Source organism: Nannospalax galili, unplaced genomic scaffold (genome assembly GCF_000622305.1).
Source record: "Nannospalax galili isolate Female #2095 unplaced genomic scaffold, S.galili_v1.0 scaffold781, whole genome shotgun sequence".
Lineage (NCBI taxonomy): Eukaryota > Metazoa > Chordata > Mammalia > Rodentia > Spalacidae > Nannospalax > Nannospalax galili.
The window spans coordinates 3166848-3184403 of NW_008346898.1; the positions used below are offsets into that span (position 1 = coordinate 3166848).

Below are 17556 nucleotides of genomic sequence, written 5' to 3' on the forward strand. Positions count from 1 at the left end.
TCAGGTCTAAGGGGAATGGCAGGAGATGACTTGACAAGGAAGAGCCACAGCAGTGGTGGGTCCTCACTACAGACAGTGGAAGGCAGAGAGCCACCCCCCCACCCCAGACCTCAGGGTGGAAAAATCCTGATGATACTGCCCTGAGGGGTTTCCTATTCCTGACCCTGAATTCGGATGCTGTCCCAAGCCCCTGGGATACTAGGGCCTCTTTGCTGGAGGAAGTCTAGAATTCATGTTGGCCCTCCAGAAAATCTCGTTGGCTTCAGTTGGCTTGGCTCTTGAATAAACAAATCTGTTTAAAGGGAAATCCTTTACTCTTGCTGACGATCCCCACCACCACCCACTATATGAGCATGGGGCCTAAGAGATACACCCGTATGGTAAAGTTCCTCATGTGGGTATACACTTTAAAAGATCATATTACCTAAACTTGTAATCTTAGCACTTGTGAAGTAGAGGCAGGAGAATCAGAAATTCAAGGCTAGCCTGGGCTACATGAGACCCTGTCTTAAAAACCCAAAACCAGAACCAAATAAAATCACTTTAACAAAACTCACCAAAAATGGTAATAGTGCGTGGAGCTAGAAAGATGGTTCATGTGGGTAAAGTGCTTGCTATGCAGGCGTTAGGGCTTGAGTTTGAATCTCTAGCATGCGTATAAAAGCCGAGTGCCACGGCACATCTGTAACCCTAGTGCTAAGAACCCCAGTGCTAGGAGGGCCAGTCTGGCCGAAACAGCGAGTTTCCAGGTTCAGTGAGAGACCCTGCCTCAAAAACAATGTGTAGAGTAACAGAGAAAGACACTGGACGTCAAACTCTGGCCTCCACACATATACATGGGGAAACACTTATATATACATGCCCACACTGTGTATACCCACATGCAAATAAAAATTTTAAGAATTTAAATAGTGACAGCAGTTGCCTTCAGGTGATGGACTATTTCTGTTATATTTCTTGTTATATTTCTGCATGTTCTTTTTTTTTTCTTTCTACTAAAGCATTCACTATTTTGTAATAGGTAAAAAGAGTTAAAGTAAATTAGAGGTGGACTATTTCACAAATCATAACTAAAATTTCACATACGTTTGGTAAAGACTAAATCTTTATAAGACAGAGACTCGGGCCGTGGACAATGAATTCAGTGTTTTCTTGAAGACACCTGCCACACACTATTCCTGATAGGGCAGAGGCCAACTCTTGGCTCTTAGGTTCAAAGGCATGACCCTGTTAGTAATTGTAACCCAAACACCCAGTAAGCACTTTCTGAGTACCAGGCTTCCCTAAATGTTTTACACACACAGCCACCCCGTGAGACAGGCATTGCTATTAAAACATCCATTTTACAGAATAGGAAACTAAGGCATTGAGTGTTGGATAGGTGGCAGAGCTGGGATTTGAGCCTGGGCAATGGCTGGCCTCAGAGCCCAGGTGCTGAAGCACCCACATCATTCTGCCTCTTTTTTTAAAATATTTTATTTATTATTTTTATTTTATGTGTATGAGTGTATTGCTACATGCAGGTAGGTGCACCTGTGTTGTGCAATGCCTGTAGAGGTCAGAAGAGGGCATTGGATCCCCTGGAGCTGGAGTTATGGATGGTTATTAGCCACCATGTTGGTGCTGGGAACTGAACCCAGGCCCTCTGCAAGAGCAGTCAGTGCTCTTAACCACTGAACTCTCTCTCCAGACCCAAATACCACATTTTAAAAGCATATAAGAAATAAATTCCTTTTGATAAGTCATAATCCACTTACTGCAAATTTCACAATGCACTGTGTCTTATTCTTTCTACAGTGTGCTAGACATTTTCCCCACGGTGGTAGCCCTCGCAGGAGCCAGCCTACCCCCATTCCGGCACTTTGATGGACTGGATGCCTCCGAGGTACTCTTGGGCAGGTCGAGGATGGGGCACAGGGTAAGTGGAAGAAGCCTGGGTCTGAGCTGTGTCTCTCACATCTAGTACCTGCTACCTTTGCACAAATATAACCACACTCACAAGATGGGTGCCAACAGCCCATTCAGACCCTGTGTGAAAAATCCCAGGGATGAGTGAACTGCCCCCAATAATTTGGTTTGTTACTGAGGTGAACTGCCCCCAATAATTTGGTTTGTTATTGAGGCAAACTGCCCCCAATAATTTGGTTTGTTAATCCAGCTTTGTATCTAACATTTTGGCTTCCTGTAGAGGTGTGAGAGTTCTTATTCTCTCTAATGGGTAATTTTCTTTTCCTGCGTACTTTCAATTTTCTGATATAACTTATGCACCCAGCTTGTTTCTGTTGGGCAAGATGCCTGACCAATGTCTCACGTGTTTTTCATGGAGCTCAGCTAGCATAGAAGCCTCCTGAGGACAAGGGTCCCATCTGTTGGGTTCACGTCTCAGTTCTCAGCACTCAGTGCATGCAAAGGAGATGAACTAATGAGCAAGTGAATGAATGAAACCCCTTTGAATGATGGCAGGGCCAGAAAGGTCTTTGTGTTCCCAGCACTCCCCCAGAGCTGAGATTAGAAGTGTGTGCCACCACACCTGGCTATGTTTTACTTTTGAAAGGAGCTCTTGCAACAGCCTGGTCTTGAACATGCAATCTTTCTGCCTCAGCCTTCTGAGTGCCGGCATTAGAGGCATGTGCCACCTCGGCTGCAGAGACTGTTCTTGATGAAGCGGCAATGGCTTTGGGCTTCTGCTTCCCAGGGCCACCTCCTCCAGGTACCCTGCAGCACTGAGTAGCAGCCCAGAAATGTCGGTCTTTCCCTACCACTTATCGCCTCCACTTGTTTGTGTTTTCCTTTTACTGAAAGGAAGAGGAAGTAGGAGGAGAGAGGGAGGCTGGAAGAGCTTCTAGACCCTTGTGTAAGGTCCAGTGAATACCCAGCTCCCCAATCAGAGACCTACATTTCTAAGGGTCTATTTATGTCTTGGAAGGTCACGTGGAAGTGACTCAGATATGCTCTAGTGCACCCTGATAGGTGATTATTGAAGCCACTTTTCCTTTCCAGCCTTCCTGGACCAACCAGAAAATGGGCCTTGATGGGCAATTGCACCTCTCTGCCCACTGATGCGGTTTTAGGGCTTGTCAGGTTAGGCCTGAACGACCCCCCTCCCCCCAAGAAGCCCTTCCAGAGCTGATGCTCTGGGCCTGGCCCTTTCTCCTGAGCAGCAGAAAACAGGAAGATAGTTTCTGCCTGAGGCTGGAAGTCAGCTGTGTGTGACCTTGGGAGCATTAGCTAAGGCTTCTGTGGAGGGGTGCTTCTGAGTGCTTATTGCCAGGGCTACTAAGGCTACTAATAGAATGATTGGGGTCACCAGGAAGTGCTTCAAGGATTGTGATCTTCTTGACTTTGTCAGGCCTCCTGTGGACACCAGCTCCTTCTGACACTCACTTCTGTTCTCAGACAGGGGAGTGCCCAGCTCTCTTCCTCTAGCTGCACCTTTGGGTATAATCACAGTGTCAGACCCAGGAACCAGGTGGGAGAAACAGATATAAGGCTGGATATCATGACATCATCGGAGGATCTAAGCTGTGTTGGTAACCTAGGCTAAGTCAGGACTGAGTTATTCCCTCACCACACCCTGTGGCACAGAAAGAAGCAGCCAGCGTCCTGCCTGCAGGAAGTGGCTGATGGCGTCTTCAAAGGCAACAGCACGGCCTAAGCTCAGCCTTCGGAGCACCTGCCTCTTCTGCTATGTGTGAAGATGTTTGAGATAAGACTATTTGGAGTTTAAGAACATGGTTAATTTGGGGTTGGTTTTTTTCTGGTCAGTCCAATTGATGGATTAAAGGAATAGACTTACAGAAACTAAATTGTCTTGAATTAGGATAGGCCAGAAAGTAAAAATGAATCGTTTTGGATATGTGCATATAGATCCAGCTATCTATACATTTATATAGTATATATGTATATCTTAATAAATACAATTTCTATTCACCCACAGACATGTCCTCCATTTAGGAGGATTCAAGTGTGAGTTGGTTTGGAAAACCATTCCAGTTTCTAGAAGCCTAAAGAACCTCCTAGATAGTCAGTTCAAAACAATATGCGGATGTTTCTTAGCAGTTGGGGTCTTGTCTGAATTGATAGGATAGTTCAGTGTTGAAGACAAAAGCAACCTAGAGCCGTGTAGCCTCATCCATCTCCCCAGGCCGTGAGATGACAGGCGTAATGCAATGTCCTACTAACTTCCGTGCCCATGATCTCATGACCTACTTCATCCCCTCTAGGAATATCATGTCTGCTGACATCTCACTGCATGTTCTACATATTTAACCTCTTGCCTCCAACATGGATAGGCCTGTGCCTACGCAGTGAGGGCAACCACAAGGAGAGGGCTGAGAGCAGAGATGGGGAGGGGTACTCATCCCAGAATCCAGTGACCCACTTTCTGTTCTCTTGACTCTAAGATGGAAACTGGAGGTGGTGATGTCATGAGGGATCAAGTCATATCTGTCATAACCAGGTCCAAAAATTGTCACTGAAGGGAAAGTTTCCTTAACAGATCTATGTCTGCCCAGCCCAACCCAGTCTGGGGTTGCTTGGGCCATAAATAGCTTGGCACATCCGAGGCCATACATAGAGGAAACTGAACCCTAATATGGTATCCGAACGTCTATCAGCTCTCTTAGGGAGGCCCCTAGTGGTGAAAAAGTGTCATCCAGAGTGATTGACAGATGCTTGACAACCCTCTCCACCCCTGGTTTTGGAGACTTCAAGTTCTACACACCTGCCCGATGGGGTATAGGAAGCCATCTTTGGAAATGCCACAGAGAGCCCAGTATAAGGTGACACCCCCATGCTTGATAAAACAAAACAAAAGGTAGCAAACGAACAGGCATGAAGGGAAGAAAGACTACCAAGACATCGACCCAAGTTTGCAGAAGATAAACTCATCGTTGAACTGTGCACTAGGCATCTGGAGAGGAAACATCTTCAGCCGTGATCTGCATCGAACTTACCAGCCTTATCCCTATGATGACGTAAACGAGAAAGCCATCATCAGTCTGCTTAAACGGGGAAAAATGCTTACCTGAGTTCCTCAAAATCCATCCACATTTCTGAGAATCAGCCCTCCCCAGTTTTGTTTCTTGGATTTTGGAAATTTCTGTTAGTGTCACTTACACATCCAAATATGGCAGCCCACCCTTAAGAAGGTTTTGCTACTGAGACCCAAGTGATATGCACTGTTTGAAGAGGCCGACCTTGACTGTGTTCTAGGGGTACGAACACATCGTAGATCAGGAGACAGACAATAGATGGACCAAGTCTGCTCCTTGCCTTTCTCAAGAGAACAAAAGCAGTGTCCTGCCGTGACAGGAGCTGCTTTTTACAGGGATGGAAGAGGTGAGGTGTCCACTTATGACGTCTTTTCCTGTTTGGAGGAAGTCTGATGGGATATTTGTAGGGTTGACACGGGAAAGCAGGGAAGCAGCAGGTGTGGGGGAGCCCTTCCCTGGGCAGCATCCTCTTGGGGGCACTGAAACTTAGGGGGGCAGCTGTTTACTGCTCCAACAGATGTTTCTCGTTTTTTTACAAGCCCCATGGAAACTTTGAATCACATAAACGCCTTCCCAGCGATGCATACAGACATGATTCATACCAGGGCAGTTTCATACTTCCAGCCCAAACCCACCAAACTACCAAGGATGCTGGCCTTTTATTTCCTACCAAGTCCTTCCCTTGGGAACTCTGAATTAGGTATTTCCGACCTTTAGGGTAATTCTCCCATGTCTGACTGATCAGGAAAGACTTCCTCAGCAATGCAGTAAGATTGAGTCATAGGCGTGGAAGTCTGTGTTCAGGCTAGGCTTGGGCTGGGCCTGTAGCTCGGGGGCAGAGTGTGCGTGGAGCCCATATGAGGCTCTGGGTTCCATCCCTAGCACTGCATGAGGCTGTCCCTGGGGCTAGAGACACTTTTCTTATGCCATCCTTGCTCAAGAGAGTTAGAGAATCAACTTGAGGCTGAAGGAGCCAATTTCTAAAGATACCTGATGATGGACTTCATTACAAAACCTGGGGATATTTGTAAAGCAGCTCAGTTCACAGGCTCTTTTTTGTACCCTATGGGTGAGTGCAACTAGGCTTCCTGGATGTGTGACTTGGGCAGCTGAGTCTTCTCAGAGCTGAAGAGATGGCTCAGAGGTTAAGAGTGCTTGTCGTTCTTCTAGAGGATCCGAGTTTGGTTCTGAGCACCCACATCAGGGCAGCTAACAATCACCTGTAACTCCAGTTCCAGGGATCCAGTGCCCACTTCTGGCCTCCTTGGGCGTGCACACACACACACACACACACACACACACACACACAGAGCATACATACATACATACATACATACATACATACACATAAATGAAAATAAAAAAAAATCTTTAGAAAAAAAAATGTCTGCTCTGAGACAGGCCCATCTGACATACCCAGAAGATCTTTCACTTGCTAGTTCAGAGTTGTTACCCATTTCTCCTAAACATCTAATCAAATGATAATTTCACAGTGGCTCTCAGGTGTTGGTCAGCATCAGCTACAGGTCCCTGCTTGTCAGTGAATGTTTAGTGGTGTGGATAGGGACAAGGTGAGTGGGCCATGAGGGCTAACATGGTGATCTTATGTATGTATGTATGATGTGTGTATATATCGTTTGTGTGTGTGTATGACATGTGCCATGTCTGCATGTGGAGGTCAGCGGACAGCTTTCTGGAGTTAGTTCTCACCTTCCATCTTGTTGAGGCAGGGTCTGTCTTGTTTCTGTTGCTATGCTGTGTACTCCAGCCTCATTGGCCTTCAAGCTTCTAGAAGATTCTCCTGGCTCTGCCTCCTGTCTTGCAGTAGGAGTGCTGGGATTACAGATGAGCACCATTACATCTGACTTTTTATGTGGATTCTGGGAATGGAACGCGGGTCGTCAGGCTTACACAGCAAATGCATTTTCCTGCCGAGCCTTTTCTCTGGTCCTGGCACGGTTTTCTTATACATAAGCTCTGCTTTCTTCCTCAGGTGCTGTTTCACCCCAACAGCGGGGCCGCTGGAGAGTATGGAGCCCTGCAGACTGTCCGCCTGGAGCACCACAAGGCCTTCTACATCACTGGTGAGTGGGGGGCTCTCAGCCCTGTTTCTTGTGTGCGCGCCTGGAGAATGCTTTGTGAGAGCGGGTGTGGCTGCCCTCTTCTGAGAAGCTCAAAGTGTGCACCTCTGACCGTGTGACTAAACCCAGTGCCAGCAGAAGGGTCCAGCCCAGGTGCTTTGGATCCACCAATGTTGAGCAAGGTCTTCCTGCAGCCGAGCTCTGTTCTCTTCGCTGCTCCTGTCCACACAGAGAGCATTTTGCTCCTTTGTCAGGTTTACATGTGGTCTGGCTGATGGGGAAATGGAAGCCCAGAGACATTTAAAAGTGATGTTTACCTGACAATACACTGTCTCAGAAAATAGACTTTAGAGGTCTATTTAGCAAAGTGACAGAAGTCTGGGCACTTCCATGTTCTCTCAATGTCTGTCTTACAATTATGTTTTAGAAATGTCCTACTGTGGCCTGGGAAATGGTGGAGTAGGTAAAGGTGCTTGTCACCAAGGCTGATGACCTGAGTTTGATCCCTGGCACCACATGGTAGAAGGAGAGAACCATTCCAAAGGTTGTCCTCTGACTTCCACACTCATGATGTAGTGTGTGTGTGTGCGCGCGCGCGCACACACAAAATAAATATAAGAAAATGTCATTTTGGATAGTGGTTTTTTACTACCAAGTGAATGCAGAATCTCAGACTTGGCTCCCCTGCCTCTCTAGCCCTAGTTCTCCAAGGGCAAGACCTCTTTTCCTCAGCCCCCATATTAAAATCCATCCATCCATCCATTCATTCATTCATTCATTCATTCATTCTTTGTTTTATGTATTTGCAGTGCTAGGAATCAAACCCAGGGCCTTGAGCATGCTAGGCAAGTACTCTTATCACTGAGCTAGACCCCTAGCCCTCCCTGTCAGCATTAGGCCTCAAACCAAAAGACCTCAATTGTAAAACTCCCTTGTATCTTCCCAGCTAGGTAGGGTTTGGAGATCTGTGGTGTCTATCACATTCTGCCATATATGTCAACTATTAACATACATGCCCTATTTTCTGAATTACTTTAAACAACTTTTTTTTTACATATGTTTGTTTTGTGTGCAGAGGGGGGTGCATGCAGGTCAGAACACAACTTGTAGGAGTTGGTTTTCTCTTTCCACTCTGTGGGCTCTTGGGGATCAAACTCGGGTTGTTAGACTTGGTGGTAAGCACCTTCACCTGCTGAGCCATCTCCACAGCTCCTGTTTTCTGTATTACTTTTAAGCTCTCTATACTGAGAACTCTGGACTGAATGTTGCTCAGTGATTAAAGCCCTTGCCTAGAATGCACAAGACCCTGGGATCCACCCTCAACATAAAAAAACAAAAGAGGGACTGGAGAGGTGGCTGTTAAGAGAGGTTAAGAGTGCTTGCTACCCTTGCAGAGAGCTGAAGCTCAGCTCCCAGCACCCAAGTTGGGCAGCTGCCTGTCACTCTAATTCCAGGAATCCAACGCGTTCTTCTGGCCTGCTTGGGCATCTGAGCACACATACACACGTGCATGCATGTGTGTGTGTGTGTACGTACATACACACACACACACACACACACACACACAAATAAATAAAAATTTAAAAGCAAACTCTTTAGCCTTTATTGTCTTGAAATGCTTAGCCTGGCTTTCTAAGCTTAGTAGAATCCCCAACGTTTTTTCATTAATAAATGAAAAAACAAAACAGTAACACAAAAGGGAATCTGGAGCTTGATGGAGATTCCAATTTAATTTAATTGTTCAGTGTTGAAGATTCTCAAAGAATTATATAATTAAAATTTATTTTCTGAGTGTAAAACGTGGTGCAAAAACAGACTAAGTCCTTTGAATTCACAGCTCAAGGGAAATTAGAGATGCTGTAAGAATCTGATTTCTCAGCCTAAAACAAAACATTCAGATATTTGCTATGGTTTCAGAGGAAAAGTTCCTAGATTAGTGTCCTTACATTACATTATCTAAGAGGTATGGGCCCTCCAGGCTGAGTTAATTTCAGCAATAAAAACCCAGCCAGAAAGCCGTTGGCACTACAGTACTGGAATAGTAAACCTTGCTATGAAGTAATGGGCTGTGTAAAGTGATCACAATCAGACAGGAATTACAGTCTCCCAAGGGAGGGGGGATGGCTGTTTTAAACAGCCACCAAACTTGCAGGAGAGCTGGGGTGGGGAGTAACCCCCCAAAAACTGAACAGAGTGAAATGTGCCATTTCCTGAGTGCCGCCAGCCCCCCGCTCTTTTAAAACTACTTTTGAATGAGGCAGATGAATGCCCATCGACTCCATCAGGGGAGAGAATCATATGTTCTTCTATGATGGGGAAACATTTTGGTCATGAACTTGAAGTGGCTTGGAAAGATAACCAGTCTGTTTTTGTATGTGGCCTAGAACTGGGGTACTTTATTGTTTCCCCTAACCCCCCTTTTTATCTTTTCTTTTAAACGTGTGGGTGTGGGTGGGAGTGGAGTTCAGAGGTTTGATATCAGATACCTTTCTTGATCACTTTCCATCTTACATATTGAGGCAGGGGCTCTCTCTTGAACCCAGAGCCCACTGATTTAGCTAGTCTGACTAGCCAGCTCCTCTGGGGATCTCTTGTCTTTGTCCCTGAGTGCTGGGATTACAGGTGGGCTTCCTTACACTTGCCTGGGAAGCACTGTACCCACTGATCCACCTCCCCAGCTACCCCTTACCACCTTTAAAGTGATTAAGGGGCTGGTGAGATAGATCCATGAGTAAAGGCACCTGCTGCCCAGCGTGATGACCTGAGTGTACTCTCCAGGGCCCACATGGTAGAAGGAGAGAAAAGACTCCCACAGGTTGTCCTCTGACCTCCACACGTGCACTGTGGCAGGCACACACATAAATAAATAAAAATGTAAAGTAAGTCATCTAACTGTGCATACCTCCCCTCTCTCACACTTTTGATTACTATCATGGACATGATGTGTGCCCCCGAAAGGCCCAAGTGTTGGAGTTCTTGGTCCTCAGTGTAAGCAGTGCTCTGAGACAGGATTCTGAAAGGTTCCTGAACCATGAGGATGGTAACTTCATTTGTGGATGAACCCACTGCTAAATTCATTGCTGAATGGTCTGTTAGGAGGCAGGGTCTATTTGGAGGACGTAGGTCATTGGGGGTGTATCTTGTCTTTTCTCTCTGCTTCCTGTCTACTATGAGGTGAGCAGATTTCCTTTGTTTTGGCTTTGCAACAAACCAAAAAGCCAAGGAATCAGCTGACCATCAATCAAAACCTCTGAAACCATGGGCCCAAATCAGTCTTTCCTCCTTTAAGTTCATCTCAGATATTTTTGTCACAGAAACAAAGAGCTAACTAATGCATTTCACACTGGGCTGATTTTGAGTTGTTAAGCCAACTCTGCATTCCTGGATAGGCCCACTCAGTCATTATATAGAACTTATTGGATTTGATTTGCTAGGATTTTGCTTCTTATTTTTCTTTTTTGTAATGCCCGTGTCAGGATTTGGCATCAGGGCCTTGCTGATAACATAAAATGGGTTCAGAAGAGTTCTCTGTATTCTTAGAAGGGTTTCCATAAGACTGGTCTTTGTTCTTTCATGCTTGATTAAATTCATCTGTGAAACTGTTTGCCAATGACAATATTGTAAAACTTTTGGCCTATGCTTTCTTTTGTTGTAGGTCTTACATTTACATCTTTGATCCCTTTTGGGTTAATTTTTGCATGTGGCTGTAGGGGAATGTCTAACTTCATTCGTTTTCATGTTGATATCCAGTTTTCCTAGCACCATTTGTTGAAAAGACTATATTTTTCCCCATCAAATGGCCTTGGTACTTATGTTAACAATCATTTGATCACAAATGCAGGGGACTGTTCTGGCTATTTATTCTGTTCCATTATTTATAAGTCTGTCTTCATGCCAGCTCCATACTGCTTGGGTTACTGTAGCTTTGTAGTGAGTTTTATAGTCAGGAAGAGTTATTCATTTTCATTACTGATTTTGGCTATTCTGAGTCCCTCCAGATCCCATATGGATTTTTAGGACAGACTTCTCTTTTTTTCTACAAAAAGTCATTGAGATTTCAGTTAAAGAATATACTGAACTTGACAGTTGCTTTGCACAGTATTGTCATTTTAACACTGAAGACTTCTAATCCACAAGCACTGGTCGTTTTTTTTCCTTCATTTGTGTCTTTTTAAATTTCTCTCAGCAACATTTTGTAGCTTTGAAAGTACATGTATTTCATCATTTTTATTCATTTCAATTTTATTCTTATGCTATTGTGACAATTTTCTCCTGAGTGGGGTTACTGGGCAGTGTTTACCCCCATCCTTCTAAGGTCCCAATGACAAAGAAAAGTTTGATTCCACCGAAGTTCCCTTGGGGAACCAGTAAGTTTATTGGACTTACTTACAGAGCATGGATAAGGGGTTACTGACAGGAGTCTGGGTGACCCCAAAGTAGCTGCACTGGAAAGTCTTCACCCAACGCAGATGATGGCTCCCTCATAGCCAAATAGATGGAGCCCCCTTTCCCTAGACTTCTCAGGCCTGTAAGCTCTAGCCTCTACCCAAGATCCTGAGGCCATATACAATTAGGGCAGAATTGAATACTTCTGACTGGGGGGACTGCTAGATACTCAGGTGAGAGTCCCATGATCCTCTCCACCCCCTCCTCTTATGAGGGAGGAAAGGTCAGTAGTTCTTTTGCAAGCAGACTCAGCTGGCCTTAGAAAAATAAAAGTAACTGTTTGGCTCAGAGGATAGTGCTGTACAAGAGCTCTTCAAAGTAGAATTCTATTTTCTAGACACTTTCTTAAAGTTTTTCCTTTAGTGTGTAGAAACGCAACCGACTGCCCTGTGCTGACATTGTATCCTGCTAACTGCTGGATTTATTAGTTCTAACAGTGAGTGAGTGTGTGTGTGTGTGTGTGTGTGTGTGTGTGTGTGTTTGTATATGTATGTGTGTTATATAAGTGTGTGTATATTTGTTCATGTAATATTTAAGGTTTTCTACATGAAAGATCATATCATCTATGAAAGAGATCATTTGACTCCTTCCTTTCCAAAATGGATGCCATTTATTTATTTATTTTTATTTATTTATACCTGTTTATCTATTTCCCAATTGCTCTGCCTAAAACCTCTAATACTATGTAAAAAAGAAGTGGCAAGATTGTTTCTGGTGTTAGAGGAAAGTCCTCAGTCTTCCCTTGTTTGTGGTGGGCCTTCCTATGTGGCTTCCAGGATGTTGGGGTAGTTTCTGTTCCTAGTGTGTTTCTTTTTGACCACTCTTTCCTGTTCATTCTTTTTTCTCTTTTCTTTCTTTTTGTTTTTGTTTCTTTTTTCTTTTCTTTCTTTCTTTTTTTTTTGTGTACCAACCTTCAGAATTCGCCTGGTCTTTGCAGTTCCTGAAGCTGACACAGTGTGGCCTGGCAGCAGAAGTCTAGGTAAACCAACTTTGGAGCTTTCTGTTAGAATCATCCTCAGCTCTGAAGTCTTTCCTTCTCTACATCCCGTCTCCTAACCAAACCTTCATTTCTGTTGTGGTGTTTAATCACTAGCATTTTCTAGATGCTTTCTTAGAATTTCTGCCTTTGCTTACATTCCCGAGTGTTCTTGAACGCTGTTTGCTTTATCCATTAGCCCCTCTCTTAATCATAAATTCTCCTCCTGTTATTCCAACCTTCCTGTCTGGTTCTGAGGCTGGTTTTGATGTTTGTCCTGTAATTATTTTCTTGATAGCTGAACTGATGTAACAGCAAGAAGAGACTGTGGTATATAAGCCGTTAGCACTGCACCGGTGGGCTGTGGGGAGAAGATGGTGTGTCCCATAGTCCTACGAGGCTCAGTCTTTCGGTGAGACTGGGTCTCTGGGTCATGAACTTCAGAGTGCTTCTTAGTTTCTCATGGCCCCTCATAGGTGGGACAGGGTGACTCTGGGTATTTCCCATCCCCTGTCCTGAGTAGCCTTTAAAAATATATCCAATACAGAGCTCTTGCCTAGCAAGCACAAGGCCCTGGGTTCGGTCCTCAGCTCCGAGAACAAAAGTGTATCCAATAATTTAGGCTCTAGCCAGGCATAGTAGTACAAAACTATAATCTCATACTTGGGAGGCTGAGGTAGGAAGATTGTAAGTTCAACATCAGTTTGAAAACACTCAAAAAGCAAAACAAAACCCCCAAATCTCAAACAAACAAAAAATTTAGACTCTAATTAAATAATATCTCCTGAGGGCAGACTTTGTTAAGAATAAAATGCATTGTTATATTAATTTTTATGCATGTGATGTATGTGTGTCTGTATTTGGATTTGTGTTGATGAGTGCAGGTGCCCTTAGAATCCAGAAGATGGCATCTGATCCCCTAGAACCCAAGACAGGTGGTTATAAGCCACCTGAAGCAGGTGCTTCAAAGGGTCCTGTGTAAGAATGCTCTCTTAACTGCTCAGCCACCTCTCCAGACACAAATGTTGTAATTAAAAAAATATATTTTATTTTTTATTTTTATTTTATGTGTATGAGTGTATTGCCTGCATGTATGTGAGCACACCTGTGTCATGCAATGCTGCAGAGGTCAGAAGAGGGCTTCGGATTCCCCTGGAACTGGAGTTAAGGATGGTTCGTAGCCGCCATGTGGGTGCCGGGAATCGAACCCGGGTCCTCTGCAAGAGCAGTCGGTGCTCTTAACTACTGAGCCGGCTCTCCAGCCCCAGCTGTTGTATTTTTTTTTTAGTTACTTTTCCCCTCCCTTTCCTGAAATAGTGGAATTTTTCTGGAATATTTACTATGAGACCTGGCTGAGCTCTTAGAGTTAAAATTCACAAAAGCATAGGGTCTGAACTAAGGCTATAGCTCAGTGGTACAGTGCTTTTAGCTGGATTGGATCCCCAACATGGACACACACAACACACCCACACACTCAGATACACAAAACATTCACAAAGCCGTGATCACATCACCCTGGGGTTTTTCTCTCCCACACTTGTCCACCGAGGAGCCTCTTTCTTCCTCCTGTGCAGCTCTTACGGAGGTCTCTGCTCTAGTGAATAGAGATTCTCTCTCTGCCCACCCTGCTCTTCATCTCGGGGCTGTGGTTTGCCCGTTACTGAATGTCTCCGCACTAACAGAAGCTGTCCGTGTTCTCGGTTTGTTCAGCTTTCCCGTTGCCTTTGGAAGGACTGGTGGCGTCCACATTGCTTGAAAGCTACAGTGGCAGCTAGACTCCAGCATAGACGTTTAAAACTTGTACACTGGGTGCTGGAAAAATGGCTCAGTAGTTAAGAGTACTGGCTGCTCTTCCAGAGGACTGGGGTTTAGTACTCAGCACCTGCATGGCAGCTAACAACTATTTGTAATTCTAGTTCCAGGGAATCCAATGCCTTTCTCTGGTCTCTATGGCCATTGGTACACTCACATACATGCAGGCAAAACAGTCATACACATAAAATTAAAGGAACTATACACTGGGCCCTATTGATAAAACGCTGTAGAGACTGATATCTGATAGTCAACTTTTATTATCACAGGAAGTTAATTAGCAGTTGGTTCCCTTGAACTAGGGGATGGTTGGTTTCATGTTGTTAGGATTGGCTTTTCAGATTTTGTCCTTAAGCTTAGGCAAGTTCAAACTCATGGTCCCAGTTTCCTATTCCTAGCCTGAATTATTTTGCGGGTGTCAGTGGGAAATTGAGGGGGATTTTTGTTTTGTTTTCTCTTGAAAAGAAGGTCTCACTAACTAGTGCAAACTGGCCTTGAACTCTGTGGCCCAGGCTGGCCTGGAACTGTTGATCCTGCTGCCTCGGCCTCCCAAGTGCTGGGATTTTAGGCATGTACCACGATGCCTAGCTAAGCTCTCTCACTGAATAGAACTCACCCTCTAAACTTTGTCTTCTGGACAACAGGCAGCCCCAGAAATATATGCTGAGCTGTTTTGGTCTTCCAGCTGCTACCAGACCCCCTTCCTTGGGCAGATAGCCTCTGAGGGGTCAGCCAAGGATTTGAAGGGGTTTACATGTAGATTTCTGAGGCCTATACTCTATGGCTGCCTCCTCCTTAGGGTCCCCCTGTCAATTTTCATCTTCTGTGGTGGTCCTGAACTGTCACGTCTAGCTGGAGAGATCTCAGCCTTCCTCTGGAGCTCTGCCTGCTCCACGCTGCACGCACGGGGCAGTGGTCACAGAGGGAGCTTTACAGCAGGACCAACCCTGCCTGGCTTCCTTCTTTCAAGAGTTGATTCCTCCCAGCTTCTGCCTGTCTTGGTTATTTTCTTATACTTTCATTGGTTTTCTGAAATCTGTTGCCCAGAGTTTGTTTTTCTCTCTAGACGGTAGTAGTTCTAGCCAAACTATTCCACTCTGGACTTAAGTGAGATAGTGCTATTATTATTGTGTGTATATGATAGGGACATGTGAACGCCACGTTGTACATGTGGAAGTCAGAGGACTCTGTAAGCGCCGGCGTCCCCCTCCCAGTTTTATGTGGATTCTAGGTAGCAAATTCAAGCTGCTAGGCTTCACAGCAAGTGCTTTTACCACTGAGCCATCTTCTTGGCCTTTTTGAAAGATTTATTTTTATGATTTTAAATTATGTATATGTATGTAATGTGCCTGCATGTGGGTGTGTGCGCAGATGTTTGAGAGTCCAGGATAGGGCATTGGATCCCCAGGTGCTAGAGTTGTAGATGGTTGTGAACTACCTGATGTGGGTGCTGGGAACCAAACTCAAGTCCTCTGTAGAGCAGTATGCACATTTAACTGCTGAGCCATCTCATGTAACTCAGATTGGTCTCAAATTCACTTTGTAATCAAGCTTGGCTTTGAACTCCTGATCCTCCTGTCTCTACCTCCCAAGTTCTAGGATTCAAGGCACACACCGCCATGCCTAGTTTGGTTTATTTTATTTTTAGGAGTCACTCCCAACCTTTGCTTGATTGACTGTCAAAGCTCTTATCACTTCAGGCGTTCCTTTCTGATGATGAACAGTCAATTTCTAGTGCATTCCAGACAATAATGGTAATTCCTGGTCTCTGCTGAATAACCTGAATCCGGTCATAGGAGAAAACACACTATTGGAGGTGCCACGTCCAGTGTGGTGGCTGGGTGGTGGTGGACACATAAGAGGGACAGCACTGTATAACATAATACTGTAAGACACTTAAACGTTAAAGAAAGCTGGTCCCCAGGAGGCTCTCTGTCCATAGAACAGAGGCCCCACATCTGTAACTTCTCAAGTTTTTATTAGCATGGATAAGGTGCTCTAAGCAGACATTCAGGAAAAAAGGTATGCAGATCAAAGGACATTTCTCTGCAAGGGCTCAGGAAACCACAACAAAGCGTGGCTTATTTACAGGGTACACAGCAGATGTTCAGAAAATGGTGTGAATAAGATATAAGTCCTTATCTAAACACAGAGGACTTACACTTCAGAACCTGTGGCACTTCAGACCCTCTGGCTTTGCCTTCATAGGCATTCTTGGCTGGTGATGACTTTGAATGTATACCAAGTATGTTTTCAGCAGAGTTCAGACAGGGCAGTGGTCTCCAACATGGCGGTTTTTGGATCTATTGAAGACTCTAGGGTCTACTCATTCTTGGTAGGTCCAGTTTCATTCCTAGGCTGATTGGACCAGAAAGCTGTGTCCACAGGGAGCTAGCTTTGGCCCCTATAGATTGGCTTTTGCTGACTTACACTGTGGCATTGTGCTGCCGTCTTGAGGTGAGAGGATGTCACAGCTGGACCCTTGTAATCCACGTAAGAATGCCATTGCACACCTGTCATCCCAGCACTTGGGAGGCTGAGACTGGAGGATCAAGAGTTTGAGTCCAGCCTAGGATACAGAGTGAAACCCTATCTCTCCCCCACCAAATAGTATAGTGCAGTCCACGAGACAGAGTTCCCTGTAGGAGGAGATACTGGAAAAACTTCTCAGACCTCAATGCCAGGAAAAAAACCTCCACTCTCCCAAGCAATTCATGTTTCTAGCTTACCAGTGCTTTGTCACTAACATGACCAGAGGCAGACTGCTACATTTGCAAAGCCTTTGCCTAATTCCTTTTGTTTATTCAATTACATCTGTTTCTGCCAGACACCTTAACTGCTTTTTGCATAGAAAGAGAGGAACAGCCCTTGGAATCATTAGGAGACAAAATGCTGCTCTTCCTCCAAAACTTTTTGCCATTCCTTTTTTTGTTTGTTTTTGTCCTTGAGACAGGGTCTCTCTATAGCCCTCTTGGCCTGGAACTGCTATGTAGGCCAGGCTGCCTCAGTCTCACAGAGATCCACCTGCCTCTGTCTCCCGAGTGCTGGGACTAAAGACATGGGCCAACATACCCAAGCATGATAGCCAGAGTCTTATTCATAAAAATATTTTCTTCAACTCACAGTAAAATCAACCATCTTAACCTCCACTGAATTAAAAAATTGGTATTTGAAAAAATCAGTGTTCAAAATATCAGATTTAGGGGCCGGTGACACGGCTCAGTGGCCGAAATCCCTAGCCACATAA

At 44.8% G+C, this 17556-nt stretch overlaps 1 protein-coding gene across 4 annotated transcripts in view; it reads left to right on the forward strand.

Moving 5' to 3' along the window:
• Positions 1 to 17556, forward strand: part of Arsg (arylsulfatase G) — a 155589-nt gene that overhangs the window by 134985 nt on the left and 3048 nt on the right. For all 4 annotated transcript variants that reach the window (XM_029568409.1, XM_017800646.2, XM_029568410.1 and 1 more), the window contains 2 exons: positions 1798 to 1918; positions 6988 to 7078. In XM_029568409.1, coding sequence (XP_029424269.1) covers positions 1798 to 1918; positions 6988 to 7078 — 212 coding nt within the window. The remainder of the gene's footprint in view (positions 1 to 1797; positions 1919 to 6987; positions 7079 to 17556) is intronic.